The following is a 20,312-nucleotide window of genomic DNA, read 5'->3' on the forward strand; positions in this document are numbered from 1 at the left end:
TAAATAATGTACCCACGTGTATACTGAAGTTAGCACATCCCTCAATAATTTGTAGTACTGTAAAGGAATCGAATGAATATGAACTAAATATGTTTATGTTCGTTCATTTAATTTTAACTGAATAAATGAACGAATACGAATATAAACGAACAAAAAAAATTGCTCATGTTCGTTTGTTAAGGAATGTAGCTTGTTCGTACTTTTTTATATTCGTTTATTTAAATAATAAACGAACATAAATAAACGTAAACGAATATAAATGAAAATATATTTTTTCTTTCCTAATAATTTTAGACATATTTTATTGAATTGTTTTGAGTTTTTTTATTTGTATTTAAAATTAATTGAATTTTTAAATATTTATAGATATCATATTAAAATTTATTAGACTTTAATATTTTAAATGAATTTAAAGAGAATGGGCTAAACATAAATAAGCGCACATTAACGAATATAAATGAACACACATTAACGAACATAAATGAACGAACATAAATGAATATATTACCAAACGTTTACAAACGTAAACGAACGAAAAAATCATCTGTTCATATTTATTCATTTAATTAAATGAAAATTAAATCTTATTCATATTCGTTCCTTTAATAAATAAAAAAATATAAATAAACTTATCGCCAAACAATTTACTAAACATTTAGTTGGTTTACATGCCTAATAATTTGTAATAAATGTTATTTTCTAAAAGAATCTGAAGTCGAGTTTCAATCTTTCCTAATCTTATATCAAATTGAGTTTTAAGGTGGAGTTATTTTATATTATTTTTTTATATCAAATTTAGGTAAATTTCCCCATCAACTTTTGTATAATTACTAAAATGCCCCTTCTAATTTTTATAACTATTTTTTAAAGTAACTTTTCTTTAAAAAAAAGTTAACAAGTTACATTTTCATGTTATTTTTTCATATATATTTAAGATTTCTAATTAAGATATTTTTTTTAAGATATCTTCTATTGAATATAGTCTTTGGGGGTTTTGCATCCTCGAGAAGTTATTATATATGAATATAATCATTAATATATTTACATAATTTATCAGAATATAATTTACTATATGAATAACTATATATATTTATTTTATCAACCTACAGTCTGTCGAGAGACGGATGTATACAACTCTTGGGAAGAGTAAATACATACTCATTATTTTTGAAAAAGGCTTCTAAATTTAGTTTAATTTATTAAAGGGGTGAAAAAATAAAGAAATTTAGTCTAAATTTAGTTTAATTTAGTGTATTAAAATTTTAGATCCTTAAATCAACAAGAGTTGATTCAAGTAGTAAGCAGGGTCGATCTTGACTATTTTTTTATCCGAGACGAAATAAAAAAATGAGCCCCTAATTTAGAAGAATTTTAAAAATATATATAATATAATATTTATATTAATTGTTTTATTAAATTAAACAAATAGTAATTCATTACAATCTTAAAAATGTTAAAAACATATTTAAGCATATACAAAATTATTAAAAAAAATTACCTTCCAACATATTTTGATGCAAAATCATTGATGATAGTGTCAACATTAATGTTTTCCAACATATTTTTTTAATACATAACAGAGCTAGCCCATTCAATCTTTATTGTGGTATTGTTGACCTCAAGTAATTTTTCAATAATTACAACTTTAAAAAACTTATTTCCGTGGATGCTATTGTCACCAACATTGTTAATAGGATTCAATAAGTAATTGAAATATTAGGATAACAATCTGTAGCTTTAACAAACTCAAGAATTTCAAATGCTGACATGAACACATTTGGCAAAGTCAATTGCAACACTTTCATTTTAAAAAAAATCATCTGCATCAACATCCGACAAATTATTATGAGAAAAAATAATCTGAAAATCATTATAATATTATCTTAATTTATTATCATCCAGTGACTTCAACCTTATAGAATCAATTAAAAATTCAAAACAATTTTTAAAAATCTTTAATCGCTCAAATCTATCTTTTAGAGAATCAATCAATATATCAACAACTTAAATTATATTATTAATATTTTATTTTTTATTTTCGTAATTTTATAAATATATTTAATTTAAATATATGAAAATTATATATGAAATAGAATTTGGCTATTTATAAAATAGAATGAAATCAAATAAAATATCGTCGCATCCCATATTTCTAAATGCATGACACATGTCGCTATTGGATAAGACATTACACCATTAAGTGATAATTCTTTAATCTACTGTATATGTTTTGTGGCACGACGATGCTTTAACCTGTGTTGCCTGCTACTGGATACGACATGACACTGACACCATAAAGTTTTAAAATGTGGTTAATAGGATATCAACATAAATTATAAGTTAATCATAGAAAATGAGATATAAAATATAATTAATTATAAAAAATAGATAATATTAAAATAAACAATAATTAAGAGCTCTAATTTGATATTAATTTATGTATATTTTTTTAATAATAAATAATAAGGATAAAGTATAATCAAACTTTTTAAGAGAATTCTTTCCAACTACATTGAATATTGATATTTTATAGTAAGTATCAATACTTGAGGGAGGAGCATTTATTCGACATCAATGAGTAGTAATACTATATGAATGTTTAATGATATTCCTCTTGAATTTTTTTACATATTCTTCTTTGTCATACAACATAAATACCCATTCATGAAATATAGTACTCCATATAAAAAAAACCAAAAACACATGGAAACAACTTCAAATTACAGTAAAATTGGTCCAACAGGTCAGATAGGTGAAAAAATTAGCCTACTAGATCATCTCCAAAATTAATTTAGGATCTACAACAAATGCTATAGTACATGGCAAACTCGTCACGCTTATACGACGAGTTTGCCCATAAAATATTTTTATTCAAACTCGTCACGTCCAAGTGATGAGTTTTAATAAAATATAATTTTTATTAATTTTTATCGCGTTAGAGTGACAAGTTATAATAAAAATTATATTTTTGTATTTGTAACAAATATAGTAATTCTCAAAATAAAAAATCTGATGTCATATTGGGCTAAATAATTAGCTCGCATACTATATTGAGCCAAAATTACCTCAAATTACCCATAAGGAAGTGTTTTGATCAAGGAATGTGGGATTCCCATGAGAATGAAATCTACATTCCCATGTTTGGTTGGTCGGGAATCTCATTCCCGGTAATATTTTATTACCAATAGTAGATTTTTTGGAGTATATTACCGGGAATGTTATTACTTCCCTTTCCTTAGGTATTGTTGGATTACCGGCGTTTGGACTAGATTTACAAAAAAAATCTATAATTAAATTTTATATGATTTCAGGTTAAAATAAAATTTTACCATTTCATTAAACCTTTTTATATTTTCAATTTTGTAATATATATATATATATATATATATTATGAATTTAAATTTTTTAAATAAAATATATAAATATTTTTCAACTCGTTAAAAAAACAAATATATAATAAGGACAATTTGGTTAAATATACATTCCAATAATCTTTTAATCCTTTAACCAAACATGATAATCTTACATTCCTGCTAAACCAATTAAACACAAAATATAACATTCTCAGTAATCCTATTCCCTGGTAATCTTACATTCTCACTGGTAATCTTACATTCCGTGAACCAAACGCACCCTAAATGTCTATTTTAAACCCCATTTATTAATATATGAACACATTTTGACATAATTATAATTTATAAAAAACTTTAAATCATCATTCAAATTATCATTTTTATGAGTCACCCCAAAGCTCAAATTGTAATACATTGACTAGTAAAGTATCTTACTGATAAAAATAAAAAAATACTTTAATTTTGAATGTGTAATACTTTATAGTTTAACAAAAAAAATATTCTCTAAATATAATTGGTTACCTTGCAATTTTTCTAAAGTTTTTAGTTTTAAAGATAATAAAGAAAAAGAAGAGGAATGAGAATGGAAAAAACAAGAAAAGACAAATGAAGGAAGTGAACTCATTTGCTCAACTTATGTCTCTCATAAACACACTCAGAGACAAGCTTAATTTAACATGGTGCAACTTTGTTTTTCTAAAATGCTCTAATCTAATTAAATATAAAAATCTCATTTTTACTTAGTTTAAGTCCAGCTCTCATCAAATTAAACCTAAAATTAACTCATTAAGTTCTATTATACTTACTAATTGGTTCATGTATAAAATCAGGTTAATATATAAACGCTGGCTTAAAAATTTAACATGTTTTGTGACAACTCGGAATTTATTTGCGTTGCATTCGTTGTTTAATTCTTCCGCCTTGCTACTTCATTTATTTTAAGAGAGTATAGTGATGTCACTTCATGAATAATATCGTGCACAATGATTTAACATTAACACTTCTTATCATCTTAATTTATTTATTAAGTTGGTTTTCAACTCTATAGTTATAAGAAAAAAAATTTCTCTATAACTTCGTTTTTACTCTTTTAGGAAATACACATAGCAATATTTTGGTATCATCGATGAAGATAATAAAGTATTTATTATTACGAATTTTAAGAACTTGACCACTAAAAATTTCCTTTGTATCAACATCTTATGTTTCGTATTTATGGTCCAATGTTGTCCATAATTCTTTTATGGATTTGTACACCTTATATATTGTATTCGAAAATACATTCAATATGCATCAACATGAAATATTGTAAAATTCATTGAACCGACTCGTATTGAATCCTAGCTCTGTTCGTTCGTCACTATCATTGGCTTGATCATAGATTAAACTCAAACAAATTCTATATCATCTCATAAAATTAAGAAAATAAAATGTCTTAAGATTGTTATTTACGATAACATATTATAATTGATTTAATAATGAATATTTTAATTAATCAATTTAATTATGCAGTTGTGATAAAATATTTGTCACTAATAAGGATAATATTAGTGTCTAAATATTTTGTCATTGTTATTAATCTTTTGGTGTAAAAAATATTGTCACAAAAAACATAAGTAATTATGAAAAATCCAATAAAACCGTCACTAATATAAATAGTGATGAAATTATTAGTAATGACTCAAAAATTTTGTCACCACGATATTCAATGACTATATTTGATATTTATACTGAACATTCTTTATATCACTGAAAATACAATTTCTTGTAATGACAATTACGTTAAAATATTTTCAAAGACCCATTATTTTACTAAACCTTCTAATCTTTTATTTTTTTTTTCTTAAAATTAATTACGCTTGGCATCACTATATAAACTATCGTCAACCTCCGTCACCAAATTTTGCAGCAGAAAAATTTTCATCTTAATTATACCAATTCAATGTATAAATTAAATAAAAATACTGTTATATATATAATATTTTAGAAAATAAGTTATATTTTTAAATAAAAATCTATTTAATAAAATATCACTATTTGTATTTCTTTTCCGAAAAGTACTGTTTTTATGAATTGGACTTGCAGCTGTTCTTTGAAGGTGCAATGGACATAAATGCTTCTAATTTCAATAAGATGAATGTTAGTCTTGGAGGTGCATAAATTTATACTTTAATATTCTCTTCAATGTATAATTCAATAAAGGATCTAAGGAAGAAAATAGGGTAAATTATACCATTGACCACTCAATTATTTAGCCTTTTTATTTTTTATTACCGATCTTTCAATTTTGTCAATCAGACCACCTAAATATTTAATTATTGTCAACCAAGCTAATGACCATTAATATTTAACGGAGATACTAACATGACAGTTAATAAAATTGACATAATTCTATATTTAATTCTCATTACTTACATATCCTATCAAATTAATCGTAATTTGAATTTAATTCAAAAAATTAATCATCCAATCATGAGATAAAACGTGTCGACGTAATATTATGACACATTTTATTGGTGAATTGGAGAGCTTTTTTAATTAATTTTAATTAAATAAAGTTTTCACCAACCACGTCTGTTCAAAGTGAAAACAAGGTAGAAATGAATAGGTGTTGACGTAGTTCAAACCTAGGACCAAAGAGAAAAATGGGCACGTTTCGACCATGGGGGCAAACCCCACAATTATTATCAATCTTACAACAGATTCAATATTGCATTTACCTCTCTTGAATCGACCAAAATACATAAACTTTGCATGTGTAGGGGATAAAAAAGAATCGTCGACTCCAACCAACAACAGTTCCTAAGTAGGAACCATTTCGAACAGCAGCAGATTCATCAGAAACAGATGCTCCAATTCCATTTGAGGTTCTCTCTATTCAACCCAGAGAGGTGGTTCATCATTTGCTTTGGGTTCAACTTCCCTAGAGTTGTCAGTCAGATTAGTAAACTTTTAATTTGGCATCGGCTATCTGAGAAAATGTTGTCGTATCATCTGAGTCATCATCTTTGCTAACAAGCTTCTTATCATCTTCACCATCACCATTGATGACACCAACTTCCTCGATATTAGATGATGCAGAAGGCAAATCACCAGTTGAATGTTCATCGAAAACTCTGTCATCTTCAAACGCAAACCAGCTGAAATTTGTAAAAACAGAACCACTGCAGCAACACAGAACACTCTCCAACAATTAGGCCAAACAAATGATTCCACACAAATATTATATATAGCTTCACAGTAGCAAACGAAGTGACTAAATTCTAATTCTAACCAACTTATTCAAATGAAGATTTCAACCAGCCTTTCTTAGTTAAGATTGATGACAATTGTGGTGTTTGTCCAGTGGTTGAGGCGTGATCATTTTTCCTTTAGTGTCCCACATTCTAACTCTCCTAGCACGAATTCATTTCTACTTTGTTTTCACTTTGAACATGTGGTGACAAATGTTACTACCGAAAAACTTTAATGAATTAAAATATTAAAATTAATTTAAAAAGTTTTCCGATTAGTTGGTGACACATGTTACGAATGAAATGTGTAGTAATATTACTCTAACATGTGTCACCTCTCGATTTGAAGATTAATTTTTAGAATTAAATTCAAATTAAGATTAGATTGATAGAATATGTAAATAATGAAGATTAAATGTATAATTATGTCAATTTTATTAACTACCACGTTAGCATCTTCGTTAAATATTAACGATCAATGGTTTAAATATTAACGATCAATGATTTGATTGATTATAATTAAATAATTAGATTATTTGATTGACAAAATTAAAAGATGAACGATAAAAAATAAAAGGACTAAATAGTTCAGCAATAAATAATATAATTTACCCAATAAAAAAACATATGAAAGAGAAATGGAAAACTGTTTAGAATAAATTACAGTGAATTTCTACTCGTTCAAATTCAAAGATCATATATCCTTTCTGTTTGGCTGTTAACGATTCAAGTTGAGTTTGAGTATCGTTAAGCTCACCTTATTTTTAAAACTTTGAAACATAGTTCGGTTCGATTTGAAAATTTTTGAGTCTAAAATTTTCAAATTCAACTCGAAATCATGAATTAAAGCTCGAAAAACTCACCAATGCTCAAAATAAAAATAAAAATAAATCTTGAACTTAACTCAGTTAAAACTCAAACTCGAACCTTAAATACATGAAAACCTTATACTACACATTTTTTAAAAATAAATACATAAATGATAATATTATTAATAATGTATTTTTTTAGAAAATAAAATTTTAATATATATTTTTTCAAGTTGTTCACGAGTTTTTAAAGTCTAGTATCAAGTAGTTTATTTTGACTTGTTAAAAATTCGAGTCTAGTATTTATTGAGCGTTGACCTAACCAATCTCGAGTAATTCACGATCTATCTCATCTCATTTACCTCATATATTTATCTACAAGTGATTTGACACAATCAATTGGGGTTTATGCCACATTTAGTTAAATCACTGAAATTTGATAATGATTTCTTTTTTCTTTTTCTTTTTTGATAATGATTTGCAATTGGCATAATTCAGTAATTCACCTTATTTATATACGAACAATTAAATAATTCCAGTAAGTACGAAATAAAAATATAAAAAGTAAGATAAAAATTATAAAAATACTCTTAAGAATTAATCTGCTGAAAGCGGATAAGATTAATAGTAGAATTTAAAGAATTAAATTATGATGTTATAATTTAAAAATTATATAAAATGTTATTTTATGGTGGTGAGATAAATATAATGTTATCTTGTTTAGGGATGTCAATTATTTTTTAATTGGTTTGGACTTTCGTATCAGTAATTTATTAAAATGATATTAATTATATTTTTAATAGTTTTATATAAAATTATAAAAATATATTGTTTAAAAAATTAGGATGTTTGTTAACGCCCATTGACCATGTGGCTCCGTCCATAGATAAAATACTAAATTTTGTAAATAATATTAGGATTCAAATTTTAATATTCGTAAATATAAATATAAATATAAATTAAAAATAATTATATTTTTATGATATTTAATTATATTTTATTAATTAAAATATTAAATACCGATAATTATATAAAAACCCTAAAGAAAATGATTAGAAAGAGGCACACTGGCCATACACGAACATTAAAATGAAAAGCTTATACACTCCACGTATGGACGTTGCTGCTCGTTAACATTTTCTTCTTCCTCTTGCTTTAATCAATTAAAAAACAACATTATTTTTAAAGCTATACACTCCATTTCTCTCCTCATTTTTAACACTAAAAATAGCACTAAATAAATACTATTATTATTATTTTATATACTAATCATATAGGAAAAAATATAGTGTATACAATTAATTGGGAAGGAGAGAGCGCTTTGTTTAAGCAGAAAGTGGGGGGGAAAAAAGGGGGGAAACGGATTTGTCTGAGAAGATGAGCGGTGGGGGGTTTAGGGTTTCATCAATCCCCAACAGTGTGAGGAAAACGATCCAAAACATAAAAGAGATCACGGGTAATCATAGTGAAGATGAGATTTATGCAATGCTTAAAGAATGTTCTATGGATCCCAATGAAACCGCTCAGAGGCTCCTCCTTCAGGGTACGTTTTCCTTTTTTTTCTCTCTCTTTCTCATCTCCTTTGAAGTTTCATTTTAGCTAAGTTTTCGTTTTCTTTTTTGGATATTTTCAATGGGGTAGTTTTTTCTTCCTCGGACAGGGGATGGTTATTTTTTTGGTTAAAATTTTTGGGTTTTTGTTGTTTTATTTTGATCTATGGTTTTTGCCGCTGTCTGATCTTAATTTCATTTGGGTGATATTGCTTGGGACTGTAGTATGATATTTTGGTTCTGATGAGTTGCACTGCTAATTGGGTTATATTAAATCTTGATTTGATATTTATTAATCTTTTCTCTCTTTTTTGATTCATTCATTTATAAATGTCAAGCTTTTTTTTTTAATTTCCCTTTGCAAATTACAGAATTGTTTGCCATCCAATTTTTTAACTTAGCTCTAGAAATAGTGTCTTTGATTAAATTGCGTTTTAAATTTATCGTATTTTCTGCAAAATTGACCCTCGAAGCTATTTTTTTTAAAAAAAAATCACCCTTCATTTCATGAATTCAGACATTTTGACTCTGTTGCATTTTCAAAAATCCATCCTTTTCTGTTATTGGATTGGAATAAAAGGTTTTCGCTTTCAATATCCTCATTTTCCTTTTTTCCTTTGAATATTTTATTTTTAGGCACATAGCTACTACATGTGGCATTTACTATCATAATACTAATTGTCTTTATAATGAATTGTAAGATTGTATTCCTGTTATGTGAAGCTTTTAGTCAGTATTAAATACCACATTAAGTGTTTTTAGGAAGTTTAATGTTGTGATATGTATCTGCTCAAACTGTGGCTTATTAACCCTTAGAAGTATTAGTGGTTTAGGTTTTTCTTGTATGTTGTGTTATTGTTTGTTCTTATTCTATGCTTTCTGATATTTAGATGTTGGTCGTTACTTCAGTTTTATATCAAGTTGAGCATCAATATCATATTATGGCCTTTTTCATGCTAGCTTAATGTTTCCTTAGTTCATACGAGCTATGACTTGGTCTTTAGCAAAGCTGTAAGAAATATATATGTAGTTATTAGCATATGGTACTTTCTTGTTTATATTTTATTACTTGTTTCTCATATATTACAATTACTTGGTGCATTCTTTCTAACCATTTTACTATCATTTTGTTTTGCTTCCAAATACATGACAAACTTGTATATTGTTCCCCAGATCCTTTTCGGGAAGTCAAAAGAAAGCGTGACAGGAAAAAAGAGGTAAGTGATTCTACAGCAAAATTTGAAGTGTTTACTATTTTCTGGGTTTCTATAAGTTCAACATTTTTCTGTTTTTGCTATGTTACTTATTATTGATATTGGCTTAGAAGAGTTGCAATGGTATTATATGATGAGTAAGCAAAGCATAAATTTTCTTAGTGTTAGAGGCAGAAGGCATAGATAACTAAGTCCCATTTTTGTTTTACCAATAGTCAATTACATTTCCTTTTAAGTTCACTCTGTAGGCAGGAGAAATTGGGGTATGAAGTGTTAGAGGTGTATGGGTTGGTTGACAACAGCAGGACGGAAGTTTGAAGCGAGAGTACAAAAGGTACTAGGGAGATTCATTATTCCTTGTGGTTAATGTGCTATTGTCACTTGCTATTGCAGAGTTTGAACAACAAAGAGTCTGCAGAGTCTCGGTGGCGACCTGGTTCACAGGGAAGGGGGACTAGGGGTGGCCGATGGAATTTTCCTCCTCGTTACGCAGCTGGTAAACAGAAATTTCAGAACCCAAATTTGTTTGTGATGATTGTTTAGTTACTACTGTCAGGCTTCTGAATTATTAGTTGACTGTGCCTCAGAAATTTGCGTTTGTTTCACCCATGTGACTAATTTACTGCTAGATCAATGTACAAGTTAAGTGTTGTTTTGAACGTGTTTCTCTTTACCCACACCCTTTCATTTTTTGAGTTGTTCCAGACGTGGTTTCGGATACTAACCTGTGATGCTGCTATGGTGGTTGTTGATGTGCTATTGTGATTATACTTTGCAATTCTTTCAGTTTGATATATTAAATGGTCATGAATCTGTGCTTATTTTAATGTCATAAATCTTCTCCTATATTTTAATAAAAAAAGTTGTTAGCAATTGTGCTTATTGTAATTTTCGTACTCGTCTGTTTATCTCATCAGAGGCCGGTGTGTCTAAAAGTTCTGGTCTTGGGTGGGACAATGGAACGAATCAAGTTGCAGAGAAAGGCAGTGGTCAATCCTTGTCAACCTTGCAGGAGACGAAACCTAAGGAATCTACTCACATTGCATGGTGGCTGCAATTTGCATATTTGCTATCTTATAATTTTAATTTCTTTTTGTCTATTGCTGAAAATATGGCTTCACTTCAGTGCAGTTTGGTTGAATTACAATTTTATGTTTTATAGTGCTGTATCTGCAATGGCCAATGGCCCTACTGGTGTTGTGGCTGAAACCTTTTCTGCGCCTGCAAGAAAAGCTGCCAATCCACCTCAAGAAAATTCGTCTGTTGGTAACAGTGGGTACGGGAGTGCACCATCCCCTGTTGATGCAATAAACAAGCCCAATGTTGCATTCGGAAGTGGGGACATGAGTAGGCAGCCAGCAGAAGGCTCAAGTGACTGCTTCATGTCTACTACTCCAGCATCTTCATCAGCAATCTGCTTCTCGTCTTCAGAACCTGAACTAGTTCCATCCAATGTTCCTCAGCTCCCTGGCACTTCAGACACCATCAAAGGTGAAAGCAACCAAGCTTCTACAGAACCAAACGCAGTTATTCCTACTGAAAAAAAATTAGCACCCATCTCATCATCAGAACCTGCATCAGTTCCATCTAATGTTTCTCGTCTCTTTGGCTCTTTGGACACAATCAAACACGAAATAGGAAACAACCGAGCTTCTACAGTACGAAATGTAGTTATTCCTACTGAAAGCAAATTAGCATCTGGTCAGGACTTTGAAACCCTATCTGTTTTGAACAACTTTTATTCTGTTTAGTTACGAATCTGATTAATTTCTTTCTTTGACTTATAGCTGCTACTGAGCTTAGTAGCTTCCTGCAAGGAAAGATGCCTAGCAAATCCCCTGCAGTTGTAAAACATCCACTGGTTGAGTCTTTTCATCCTTCATCTACAGCAACCCATGGTTCCTCTGCAGCTAGGCCTTCATCCAATTATAATGGTCGCTCACAACAAATAATTGGCCCTCAGAAAGGTAATTGGGATATTGTATTGCTGTTTTATAACTTTGTTATGTATTTGTTTGTAGTTGACACAGCTTGTGATGTGTTTTTGTTTGATTTTATGTAACTTGTTGCAAGAGCTGGACAAATATTGTTGATTTTGTGCTATAATCCTTCGCTCCTTATACACAGACAAAAAGAGAGAGAAGCTATTGATGTACTAATGTGTTTTAACTGGATCCTATGTAGATGCTTATATTTTCTGGATCTAGCTTTGGTATCAAGATATATTGGTTTTTGGAGATGGCATTTATGTAGCTTTATTACTGTAGGGAAATTTTCTTGATTACATGTTTGCTTGAAAAATGTTCAGACTCATTAGTTTGCCCCTTATCATAATTGGAATATATAACCATCTTTGTTAAATGGGCATCATTAACCTTTTTGTTTTTAACCTTGAGCAATACTAAATTCCGTAATAGGTTAATTGTAAATTTTGGGTGAAAAGCATCATTGTAACTTGATAGGATAGGTGATGGTTCCTTTGCCAACAAAAGTAGAACCTTAAATGACAGTTTAACTGTTAGAAGGGATAAAATGGCTAATATATTGTATCTTTAACTCAAGTTTGCTTGGTTTTTTATTTTTATATTTTTACCAATGGTTGAACAATCTTCAATAAAAATGTGTGGTCTTGGAACCTATTTAAGCTGATACTGACAAATCAATGAACCACTTTATGTTTTATCTTAAGATGGTTGAAAGGCTTGCTAAAGATAAGTATTAATAATTCCCTCTGTGTCATCAACAGTTGGTTCCAACAAGGAGTGGAAACCAAAGCCAGTAATCTCTAATGTTGGGCTAGGTGCTGGAACGGCAGGTGCATCTGAAGTTCCTAGCGGTTCACTTGAAACTGATCCTCAGTCGTCGCCCGTTTCAAATGTTCTCAACTCAGAAGTAGACACTTCAAAATTGCAGAAAAAGTTAGAGGAATTACATTTCCCACAACGTCAACATGTAATAATTCCCAACCATATTCATGTTCCGGAATCTGAAAGAACCAAGCTGAGTTTTGGAAGTTTTGATGCTAGTTTTGGAGTAGCATTGAACTATGTCGGTGGTCAGGAGAGTTATAAGTGTTCTACACCTTTGTCTGAGGCTTCTCAAGATGTAAATGAGACTGCAGAGGAACATGGTTCAAGGTTTGTTAAGAGTTTCCAATGGATGTAACCTTTTAATTCTTTTTTATTAGCAATGTTGGCCTCTTTTTTCTCCAGAATAAGAAACTCTACCCTTTTTAGATATCATAATCTTGATGCTATTTGGTCTCTTTTGCATACTTGGCTCATGTTATTTTCTTGTTATATTGTTGACTCCAGCAATCAAAATGCATTGGATACTGCAGAGGAAGAAGATTGCACTGATCGTCCTCAATCACCTACACATGCACCTGGAAATTTGTCTGGTGATGGTGATATTGCTAGTTCCATTCCAGAGAATAATGACAAGCTGGAGAACGCATTCCTCTCTGGAAGCCATCAATACTCTGCAGTAACATCTCCCAACTATAGTTTTGGAATTGTGCCTCCTATGTTAGCACCATTCGGAAATGCTGAATCTCAAGCACGTGAAGTTTCTCGCCTTTCAAGCTTTGTTGTGAGCATCCACTTCCACCGTTCTTTTCATTACTATTTATCGCTCTTTTGGTTTCTAAACTTTTTCAAAATTAAAATTTTTAGCACAGCATTTATGTAGATAATAAAATAAATGAATCGAATTTTGAACTTTTATGTTTTTATATTTTGCATTTGGTTTTGGTCATTCCACTGGTTACAATAATCTGAAATATTGTTTAAATAAAATCAATTGCACTATGCCAATTGTTGGCTCTAATACTACTTCCATTATTTAATGCTTCAATCATCATTCATCAGGTTCCTCAGCCATTTGACCCGGCAGCTTATTACACCCAATTCTACCGTTCAAGTGCTGATACCGATGGTCGTGCTTCTCCTTTTGCCTCTGGAGTTGCTACAAAGTACAATGGGAATGTTGCAGTTCTTCCTCCACAGACTTCTCAGTCTCCTCAAGAGGTTTGCAGAGATTATGATGAAGCACCTTGCATTTCTACTTGTTGAATATGTTATGTATCTGTTATTGGTTAAATGAGAATATTGCTTTTTGTTCTCTAATTTACTTGGTTTTAGGCTTGCAAGTTATATTATGCCATACACTGAAGAGTTGTTGGCAGTGTTCTGGTAACATCGTTGACAACACGTTTTCTTTGCTTTAAACTTTTGCTTGCTTGCAATTTGGTCCTGGGATACTTTTTGAACCTCACATGGTTAGTGGAGAGGATTACTCTAGGCAAATAATTTTGGGGAAATTGACTTGGTATATTATATCTCTGGGGGGTTAGTGTTTTTCTTTATCAAACTTTAGGGTAGTGAGAGTGTTTCTTTCAAACTTAATAACTGTTGGTTATTGGAGCTGATTTTCATCTCTTGGCAGGGTGGAAACTCTTTGGTACTGACTACAGGAAGTTCATCTCCGATAGTGACTCAAGCTGCTGGGATGATGCAAAGTTCTATAGCTGTGACTCAGCAACCAGTCCCTGTCTACCGATCAGCAGCTGGGGTGCATTTACCACATTATCCTCCAAACTACATTCAATATGCCCCCTTTTACTCTCCTTTTTATGTTCCTTCTCCTGCGATCCACCAATTTATAAACAACGGGGTGCTTCCTCAACAACCGCAGACTGGTACTGTTTATCCTACTGCACCAGCAGCACCAACTACAGGAGTCAAATTTTCACTTCCTCAATTGAAGCCCGGAAGTAATACACCAAATTCTGCTCACATTGGAATGCCAAGTGGTTATGGACCATATGGCTCCTCCCCAGCCGGTTATAATCCAAGTTCTGCTGCGACGATTGGAAACTCAACAACAAATGAAGATCTTGGTGGTGCTCAGTTCAAGGAAAACAATGTGTACGCCGGTGGGCAGCAGGTTGACACCGAATTCTCATTTTTGTATCTTGCTGTGATTTATTTGTGACATATGAGAATGTTTGAAACAATTATTTTGTAGGTTCATGTCCCAATTTTTTCTAGTTTTCTTTTCCCAGTAATGATAACATGTATCGTATAACACAATCTTTATATTATAGTAGATACTAGCGAACCAGCCATATAATATGAACTAAATTTGCAAAATAAGACAAGAATGTAAGAGCGGGCTAAGTGCAGAAAATAAGACGATAATGTAAAAGTAGTAGTTTTGATCTTAGCTTGTATTTACAACAAACTAGTGCACTCTGTAAAAGTGTTTGTAACGGCAGACGGAGGATAAACAAACTAATACCTGTCTTTTACTTTTAGGAAAATTTAGGGGCCATTAGTTCATTGATAGTGGGAAATGTTGTTTGTGTTTGAATTGGGCTCCTCACTGAGTGATTTTTTTTCTATTTTTCCATCTCCTAATATTGCAGTTTTGAGAAGTTTGTAAATGTCAGTGGACTTCTTTTTCTGTTTGTTCCGGTATAGGGGGTCTCTGTGGTGTAGTTGGTCCTTAATTTCTGCTTCATAATCAAGATAATTCTCTATCCTTTTTTGGACCAAGGACATTGATGCATGAAGTTCATGTTAATTAATTGCCTATCAATGCTCTGATCATGTTCTCATCACTTGATTTGTTTGTCTATTATGGTTCTACATGAGACAGTTGCTTTTTCCTTTAAGCATAATCTGCTCCGATCAGGATAAACATAGGTTTCAGAAAGAAAATGTCATTGGGATTTCGACATTCTTGAAAATACCTTGTGTTCCTTTTTTCTCTCCAAACAACTTTCCCTTCTAAGATGATTGTTTAACCTATTTTTATTTTCTTGCAGAGTGAAGGTTCAGCGGTATGGATTGCCCCCCCTGGGCGGGATATGTCCAACCTGCCAGCAAGTTCATTCTATAATTTTGCCCCTCCAGGTCAGAATGTAACTTTTCCTCCGACACAAGTTCCTGGCTCATTTGCTGGTATATATCATCCACAAACAGCAACAGCTGCAGCTGTTCATCCTCTTCTACAACAGGCTCAGACTATGGCTGGAGCTGTTAATATGGGGGGATCTGCTGCCGGTGTTTATCGGCAACCTCAGCATGCACAGATGAACTGGCCCAGTAACTACTGAAACAGTGACAGATGTCTTTTTTTTTTGTAAACCAACCAACCAATACATTCAATATCCAGTCTTAAGAGTATTTTTGGGAACTCCAATAGGTTTGAATGGAAGGGAGCACCAAGAAGATACATCATTGGCCAGAATTGAAAAAGTGTAAATCCGTTCGAGGCCGAAAGAGAAAAACTCGTCAATAGTATCATCTGTTTTGCTAGGGTTGAGAGCATAAATGATCCAGTTCGCTTGCAACTGGTATTGACCATTAAATATTAGTGAAATATAAGGATCTGCAGGTCTTTCTCCTGCTATATGGTATTACCAATTTCCCCTTTTCTTAGTTTAAAGCTAATGACCCCCCTCTCCCCAACCATTTTTTGTTTTAAAGTTTTTGAAGAATTTGAGCTATTGAGCGGTGAGAATATGTTACATTATTTTCCCCCCAGGGGTTTTTGAGATATTAAGGTTGGTGGGCAATTCTTTAGAGTATCGTCTTTTACCTGTAAAGAGAATTTCAATAGTAAGGATGTATGAAGCTGTTGTAACTGGTATAAGCAAAAGCCAATATTAGTAATTTGTCATTAGTCTTCACAAAGATCCATATTATTTAGAAAAATACATACATTAAACCTATTTCTTAAATCCTACTTTAATCGACACAACTGAACGCTGCTTAACATTTCTGTTGTCAAACCAAAAGGTTAAAAAAAGCCCATACGTCCATTAACTTCACATGGCTCCTATTACCATCATTTTAGAGCATCCTAAGATGACCATTGACGCTATCATTAGGTTTTACAGTATTATATATGAAAGGGATACTACTTGTGGGTTTTGAGATTTGTCCGTGTACAACCGTTTTCTTTTCCAAGTTCTCTGTATCCGACTCTAAAGGGAAAATTTTCAATCTTCTTGGCCATTAGGATAATGCTTCTTCTGCAACTCATGTCAATAATCCCTCCAAAATCAGGTTTCATTTCTGCTAACCTGTGACTTTTTTTTTTTTACCTTTTCGGACTCCGGTATAGCCATGATTTTCAACTTTGATCTATATATATGGTGTTTAATAGTATGTTATATGATCAGCCGAGGAGTTTGAGCAGTGGTGCATAGCTGATGAGCAAACCCCAGACGATGAGTTGAAGGCAGCCATGGACTGGGCTTGTGGGAGCGGCGGTGCAGATTGCAGTAAGATTCAGGTGAAGCAGGCTTGTTACTTTCCCAACACCATTAGAAGCCATGCTTCCTATGCATTCAATGATTACTTCCAAAAGTTCAAGCACAAGGTCGGATCTTGCAACTTCAAAGGAGCTGCCATGATTACAGAACTCGATCCCAGCAAGCACAGTTACCTAGATTAGCTATACATTTTTCCCTTTATTATTTTGCATGGAAATAACTTCTGGGGGAAAAAAAATCCCATTTGCATGCATGCATGTGTCTGGATAGTGCAAGCCATGTGGGCGTTAACTGGGGAACACGTAATGTAGGAAGCAACTTGCGTCTCAACAATGCTAAAAAGCGAAGCATTAGGGTATTAGCTCAAGCAAAAAAGGAAGATGAGCATGTTTAAGAAACCGGGATTATAATCCATGTGGGTGTCCCTTCGGGTCAATTTCAAAATAAAAGCAAATAAATAAATAAAAACTCTTGGAAGAGTTAAAAATGAGGGCTTTAGACATATCATTACAGATTTTCTTGTTTTTTACTGATCTTGTCTTTGCAATAATACCTGCTGCAGTTTATGAAAATTGCCTATATGAGTTCATTACTTGATCAAGAAGCAATTGCTTATGATTGGAGTACTAAAAATAGGTCTTTCTAGTTTTTATTTGTTGAGATTATGGAGATGTGTATAAGGTACAGTAGTCTTAATATACGATTAAAGAAATGCACTATCGAAAATGTTACTATTTTTTTTAACATTTTCGGTAAAACGCTATCTAAAACATTATTTTTTCTACAGGAAATGTTAATATTGGGCACTACCTAAAATATTTAACATTTCCGGTAAAACTCTACCTAAAACATTATTTTTTTCTACCGGAAATATTAATATTGGGCGCTACCTAAAATGTTATTTTTTTCTACAGGAAATTAGGTAACAAAATTAACATTTTAGGTAAAAAAATAATATTTTAGGTAGCGCTTTACCGGAAATGTTAAAAAAATATTAACATTTCTGGTAGGGTTTATCCTTAACCGTATATTAAGACTGTCGTACAACATAACTACCCGAAGTTTTCCCATTCCATATGGTTTAAATGATATCACTCAAATAGTTCAGTGTTTGCCCAAAAGCTTTCCCATTCCAAACGGTTTAAATGATATCAATCAAATAGTTCAGTGTTCGTATTGATATAAATTTAAAATGATGGTAATTTTGATACTAATCTATAGTTGGATGGTCATTCAAGTAATTTGCCCATATATATGTGAATTATTATTATTAACGGATTGATAATTAAAATATATATTATTATTTAAATTATAATAAATATGAATTAAATTTACTGATATTCTCACATCTGATACATTATTTAGCTATAATTTACGTTTATGATAATGGAATCATTTTGAAGTAAAGTGGAATATATAGTACTCGAGAATAAATACATAATGAAATGATTAAATTTTATCATTAATTTTTATATTATAAGAAATTAAATTATATTTAACAAGAATTTAAAGTAATTTAATTTGTTAAAAAAGTAATTTAAAGAAATATCTTATGTGAATGGCCTAAATTGTGGATCCAATTTTAATTGATTAATTTTTAATTTAAATCTGTCAAACAATTATAATTAATTTACTATTTCAGATTATAAAATTTAATGTTATATTAAAATATAAATAGTTAAAAGTATATTTTTTTACGTATAGAAATAAAGGTGTTAATTATGAAAAGTTATAATTATTTTTAATATATATTTTAACTGCCTTTTCACCTTCCAATCAATTAAGAAAAGGGTAAATTACAAATTTGGTAACTGAACTTTTATACGATTCCTATTTTACTCAATGTACTTTCAAAATTTTCAATTTGCTCACTCAACTTTATATATTGACTTTTTTGGTCACTCCACTGTTATATCACTAACAACTTGTTGATGTGGAATATTTTAATATTAAACATGCCACATCGAATTTTCACGTGATAATAATAATAAGGGTAAACTACAAATTTGATTATTGAACTTTCATATGATTCCTATTTTACTCACCATATTTTCAAAATTTTCAATTTGCTCACTTAACTTTATAGATTGACTTTTTGGCTGGGGTGAACCGGGGTGAGACGAAAGGACGCGGGTGGCTGGAAAACAGGTTCGAACTACTTACCCAACGGCTGACGAAGGAGGCAACGACGATGAGAGGGAAAATCAATTAGGTTTTGGTTGGAAAGAGGAGAGGACTTCAGCAATGGCGGCGGTGAGACGAATGGATAGCCCGGGTGGCCGGAAATTGACGAAAATCGATGGGAAGCTTTGGTTTGCCAACAAACCTTCGACGATTTCTATACGACGAACTATGAGGAGCCTTGACGATCGACCACCAAGGTTTTAGTCATAATGGCTTGACGCTCACTTCGGTACTGGGGGTGACAGTCACCGTCCAACAACGATGGAGATCAATGATGAGCCGTAGTGGACAATCGGTGGCGGTGAAAAGTTTAACAGCAGAGTGACAAAAAATCAATCTGCAAAGTTGAGTGAGTAAAATATGAATTATATGAAAGTTCAGTTAACAAATTTTTTATTTACCTTTTATTTTTTTCTGACCCGTCATAGCAATCGTGGGTTTTAATGATTAAAAATTAATTCTCTAAGCCACGTCATAACGACGTGAGAAGTTTAACGGCAGAGTGAGAAAAAAAAACTCAATCTATAAAATTGAGTGAGTAAATTAAAAATTTTGAAAGTATGGTGAGTAAAATAGGAATCATATAAAAGTCCAGTTACCAAATTTTTAATTTAGCCTTAAGAAAAATATATTTAATGTTATAATTATTTTAAGATATTTTGTTCAACAATATAAATTTATATT

At 31.1% G+C, this 20,312-nt stretch overlaps 3 protein-coding genes across 3 annotated transcripts in view; 2 read left to right on the forward strand and 1 right to left on the reverse strand.

Moving 5' to 3' along the window:
- The first annotated feature begins 8,593 nt into the window (after window positions 1-8,593).
- LOC120154180 (GBF-interacting protein 1-like) lies at window positions 8,594-16,446 on the forward strand. Its single transcript, XM_039165994.1, has 11 exons — window positions 8,594-8,938; window positions 10,119-10,162; window positions 10,553-10,655; window positions 11,077-11,206; window positions 11,322-11,860; window positions 11,947-12,126; window positions 12,906-13,296; window positions 13,474-13,750; window positions 14,029-14,187; window positions 14,606-15,106; window positions 15,990-16,446. Exons 1-11 carry the CDS (start codon window positions 8,773-8,775, stop codon window positions 16,278-16,280), a joined length of 2,781 nt encoding a protein of 926 aa, XP_039021925.1. The 5' UTR covers window positions 8,594-8,772; the 3' UTR covers window positions 16,281-16,446.
- Window positions 16,447-16,815: 369 nt separating this feature from the next.
- LOC120154183 (1-aminocyclopropane-1-carboxylate oxidase 3-like) overlaps window positions 16,816-20,312 on the reverse strand; it is a 30,256-nt gene continuing 26,759 nt past the window's right edge. Inside the window, exon 4 of the mRNA XM_039166001.1 lies at window positions 16,816-16,842. The gene's annotated coding sequence lies outside the window, so the exon portion shown is untranslated. The remainder of the gene's footprint in view (window positions 16,843-20,312) is intronic.
- On the forward strand, window positions 17,168-17,655 carry LOC120154184 (glucan endo-1,3-beta-glucosidase 1-like). The gene is made up of 2 exons (XM_039166002.1): window positions 17,168-17,235; window positions 17,352-17,655. The coding sequence occupies exons 1-2, from the start codon at window positions 17,193-17,195 to the stop codon at window positions 17,624-17,626; spliced, it is 318 nt and encodes a 105-aa protein (XP_039021933.1). The 5' UTR covers window positions 17,168-17,192; the 3' UTR covers window positions 17,627-17,655.

Source organism: Hibiscus syriacus, unplaced genomic scaffold, assembly GCF_006381635.1.
Source record: "Hibiscus syriacus cultivar Baekdansim isolate YM2019G1 unplaced genomic scaffold, ASM638163v2 tig00111105_pilon, whole genome shotgun sequence".
Classification (NCBI taxonomy): Eukaryota; Viridiplantae; Streptophyta; class Magnoliopsida; order Malvales; family Malvaceae; genus Hibiscus; species Hibiscus syriacus.